The 4,363-nt window shown below is 44.5% G+C and overlaps 1 protein-coding gene across 2 annotated transcripts in view; it reads right to left on the reverse strand.

Moving 5' to 3' along the window:
- Nucleotides 1-435: 435 nt before the first annotated feature.
- The window catches only part of HOXD4 (homeobox D4), a 13,679-nt gene continuing 9,751 nt past the window's right edge, over nt 436-4,363 (reverse strand). For both annotated transcript variants that reach the window (XM_008634734.2, XM_017735822.1), the window contains exons 3-4: nt 1,480-4,162; nt 436-1,075 (exon numbers count right to left, since the gene is read on the reverse strand). In XM_008634734.2, the coding sequence (XP_008632956.1) occupies nt 771-1,075; nt 1,480-1,888 (714 nt within the window). In that variant the 5' untranslated portion in view covers nt 1,889-4,162 and the 3' untranslated portion in view covers nt 436-770. The remainder of the gene's footprint in view (nt 1,076-1,479; nt 4,163-4,363) is intronic.

Raw genomic sequence — 4,363 nt, forward strand, 5'->3', positions numbered from 1 at the left:
CAAGACAAGTAAACATTACATATGTGTTCATGAGACTGGGAAGGAAAAATACTGTATTTCAGCTCCCCTTCCTCGTTTTTGGTTTGACTATTTTTCTTTTTGTCTTCTTCTATGTAACAAATAAATAAATACATTAACATTACCAGAACACAAAATAACCCGTTTTCACTTAATTTCTATGCACACCTTCTGTGACGTTATGGAAATGGACAAGTATTTTCATTACACCGAGAAAGGTAAAGCAGTACAAAAAAAAAAAGTTCACAATTACTAGTCCTTATGTTCAAATAAAAGACTATGCTATGAATTTCCTGTCCTCAACTTGCCCAAAATACGTCCTCCCGAAATTGCATGGGATAAAAAGACAATTAAAAGTATAAATCCCATAATAAAGCATCCAATCTTCACTTTAGAATTCAAAACTGAAACACAGGACAGTTTCATTTTCAATGATTTATTATTTTTTAAGGACAGAAGGTCTCATTTAATATTTTCCCAATTCCCACTGCCTGCATGATGGTTTGTTTGGTTGGTTTTCCCTCTCTCTTTCTTTCCCCTTTTTTTGTTTTCCTTTTTTAGGTTGTGCTAGCAGAGGCAAATAAAATAAAGTCCAAAGTAGCGTCATTTTGTCTCCTTTGTACAACAGTACCTTAAAGAAAGATGACAGTTTCTCGTGTCCTTAGCTGCTACATGCAGGTTCTGCTTGGGCAGTGTCAGTTATGTACAGTACTGGTCAGAAGCGAAGGATGAAATGGAAAATTTCACCTCTTCTACAAAGTTGTCAAGTCAGTCTGATGGTCCTTGGAACCAGTTTGTAAATGGGGGTTTGAACCAGAGGAAGAAGACCTGCCCTTCGTGTTGGGCAGTTTGTGATCTTTTTTCCACTTCATTCTTCTGTTCTGAAACCAGATCTTGATCTGGCGCTCAGAGAGACACAAAGTGTGGGCTATCTCGATACGGCGGCGCCTGGTCAGGTACCTGTTAAAATGAAATTCTTTTTCCAGTTCTAGGACTTGCTGTCTGGTGTAAGCTGTGCGGGAGCGTTTAGGTTCCCCTCCGTTGTAATTGGGATTCACTGGGAAAAAAATACGGAGAACTTTTACAAAGCTAATCTTGACTTGCCGGTCCGACTTTACAAAAGAAAACCTTATGAGCTGCGAGCATGTGGCCGAGCTGGATTCATCCCAGTTGCTTACAATGGCCGGGCTGCTTTCCCCCTCGTTTGAGGCAGGCACTACAGGCACACGCAGCTAGGTAGGGTGGGAGCCTCTAGAAGGCTCCTAAAATGGAGTTTTATCTTGCACGGCAAAGCCCCGCATGGCCAACGGCCTATTTCCTCAGCAATAAAAATTTATGGCGAGTGTAATTGGCCACCTCGGTTTAAAAAGCTCGTCCACGAGCCTGGCGGGGGCTCGGGAGAGCGCCGCTGAGGACGATCGGAAGCAGGGTAGAAGAGCAAAGTAAGAAGAGGATCCTTACCCGAGTTAACATGGACTTTCTTCATCCAGGGATAAACTACTGCTGGCTGCTTAACTGCGGAGCCGTTTGGGGGTTTGAGGGCCGGCTGCTGGCTGCAGGCTCGCGAGTTGGACATTGGAGGCGGTGGACAATGCTCTGCTGGGCCGGGGAAGTGGCTCGCCGGGCCGGATTGCTCCTGTCCGTGACCCCGCGGCTGCCCGGCAGAGCCCTGGGCATTGCTACAGCTAAAGGGCTGCTCGCTGTAGTTTGACCGTGGGTAGAGTCCCTGGTGCTGGAAATCAGAGCCCTGCGAGGCACTGTAGTACTCGGCCCCTTGCTCGCCTAAGTAGCTATTCTGCAAATATTCCTCACAAGGAGGAAATTTGGGATCCACATACTTAGAGTTCACCATATACGAACTCATGGCCATTAATTTCTGAAGGTAGAAAATACTAATTTTTCTCGTGTTGTCTTTTTTTCCCCTGCCATAGAGCCCTCCTACTTGCTGTCAACTGAATAAAGTTAGGCGGGCATGTGACCGGCCCGGCCAATGGGGAGCCGGGCGCCCACCGCCGCATTTCCCCGCATTCCCAGCGATTCCACTCAATAACATCCCTCTAACCGAGTGACCCCCCTCTCCGGCGGGCCGCACCCGCAAACCAGGTACCGGAGGTGTAGGGGTACCCCGGGGCGGCGGCCGCTGCCCTGCCCACAGCCTTTTGTCTGAGCCGGCTTCCCCCATCCCCGGGGGATGCTGCCCTCCCGTCTGATCTACTAGCCAGGATCGCCACCGGGGCTTGGTACCTCACTTTAAATAAAATAAGAAAAAGAATCGAAAGGAATATACAGAGAGATGAGCTGAAGCGGGGTTAAAAGGGAAGAAACTGATAAGCAGGCGAGAGAAAGAAAAGCCATCAAGGAAGAGGGTAATATGATGTACAATAGATCTGTCCTGTCTTTGTCTAGCAGAGGTCATCCAAAAGTTACCAGAATTTAGTTCTGCTGAATAAAATTAGGCAATCAGTAACTTCTCATTCACTTTCAAGCCTCAATATATACGTGTGCATACGTATGCATGCACAGATGCAAACGCCAGCGTGTATTTATAAACCTACACATGTATGTATGTAAAATCATGCAGATGGCAAGAAGGAGTTCACTTTTAACCACTAAAGTTCAATCAATTGAACTGGAGACGTCATTTAATTAGGTTAAAAATATCACGGGTTTAATGCGATAAATTCCGTCTTCATTCATCAATATCATTCCTGGAGCACAAGTAAATACATTCCAGTGAGGCGAATGCTGCTTTTGCTGCTGTCGTAAATATTTTGATGCGATCTGGACCCTTGACAGGGAAATTTTGCTAACGTCTGGCATATCTAGCTAATTTATGAGTATCTTTTAAAATACTCATTCACTGATTGGTAGATAATGCCTTTTTTTTTTTTTCCCCCAGAAAATTTGTAACTTCTGGTGAGTTTAACTGTTTAAATTCACAGATTGTCACTGAGAGTTAGGTTTGAACGACAACTGAAGTTTTAAGAAACGTCCTAAAACCCAGCGAATAGGAGCGAGGCAGCAAAACTTTTAAAATTTCTGAGTGTTCAGCACGCACATGCCTCTTGATTCCGCCAGTATTTTAACTTCTAACCATTTGCAGAAAGGTGAAGTTTTTGCATCGACCATATATTCCCCTAGAATCGAATCTGTGACTATATGAATATCACACAAATTCGGTTCTACAGGGTATATATAGACAACGTAATAACATTCTGTTTTCATCTACAATATAGCAGGTCTTTGCAATTCTCTTAGTCTTTTACTGTCTTCTGAGGAATTCAAACTATTCTGCTGGGACTCAATTCTGAAATACAGATTTGCAGGAAGGTGGGATTTCGGAAAAGATTCACGCTTGTTATTATTGCTGCAATAGAGCTATAAGACCCTCCATCAATTCATAGCGACGAATTTCGCCTACCAAATTCTCAGAAAGACCTGCCGTTTTCTTTAAATTCTCTGCCATTTACGTTCTCGCTATGGAAAATGGACGTGGTCGATCAAATTGCGCTATTTAGAATAATAATGCTTAAAGTAATTTAGGAAGGAGTCTTTAAATATTTAGGCTAACACGAATCTGAAAAGATTCTCCATAATTAGAAATCCCCCCAAAATAAAAAAAGAATTTTAAAAAAATCGAAACAGAAGTAAAACAGCCGACAACAGAAACAGCGGTTGGTGAAAAAGATGAGGTTAAAAGCTGGAGTTAGTTGCTCTCGGGAAAAAGAGAGTTTCCAAATTTACCTTCATCCTATTATGCTGGTCTAGCTATTATCCCCGCGATCTGCCTGCGAGCCTCAGCCTCGCACCCTCCCAGGTTTTCCCCGCCGTAGCGTTTATGGTGAAGGGCAGGGCGAGAGGTCAGCCGAAATCATTTACAAACATATCACAAAGTTTCATTATTTTTACTTTGTCGACAGCGGCACACAGGAGTACAAAAGTTCATGAATTGTGTCTGACCCAGCTCCTCACTGCTGTCCTGCGGTCAACCTCTTCTCCTTCCACTATTTAAAACAGGCACCATAAGGACAAATAATGGTGCGGGTGTGATACATCCAACCACTGCGGAGGGCAGATTTGGGGGTGTTGCGCTTATCCGAGCGATGTGTACCGGGTAGTTTGGATGGCTCCAGCTCCCAACTGCCTGAGATGAGAGATGCTATTTTGAAACGTCTGTTTTCTTACCACTGCGGTGGTGCCTTCTTCACAGCAAGTGCAACTGGAAACGACTTTATGTCCTTAATCTCCCCCCGGATTCTTCAAATCTCCACCCAGCTATTTTCAGCATCTCTCCCCGCTTTCTCATCCTTTCTCTGAGGGGAGGGGGGATGCCCCCCCCCCCCCC

Source organism: Corvus brachyrhynchos, unplaced genomic scaffold (assembly GCF_000691975.1).
Source record: "Corvus brachyrhynchos isolate BGI_N302 unplaced genomic scaffold, ASM69197v1 scaffold255, whole genome shotgun sequence".
NCBI lineage: Eukaryota > Metazoa > Chordata > Aves > Passeriformes > Corvidae > Corvus > Corvus brachyrhynchos.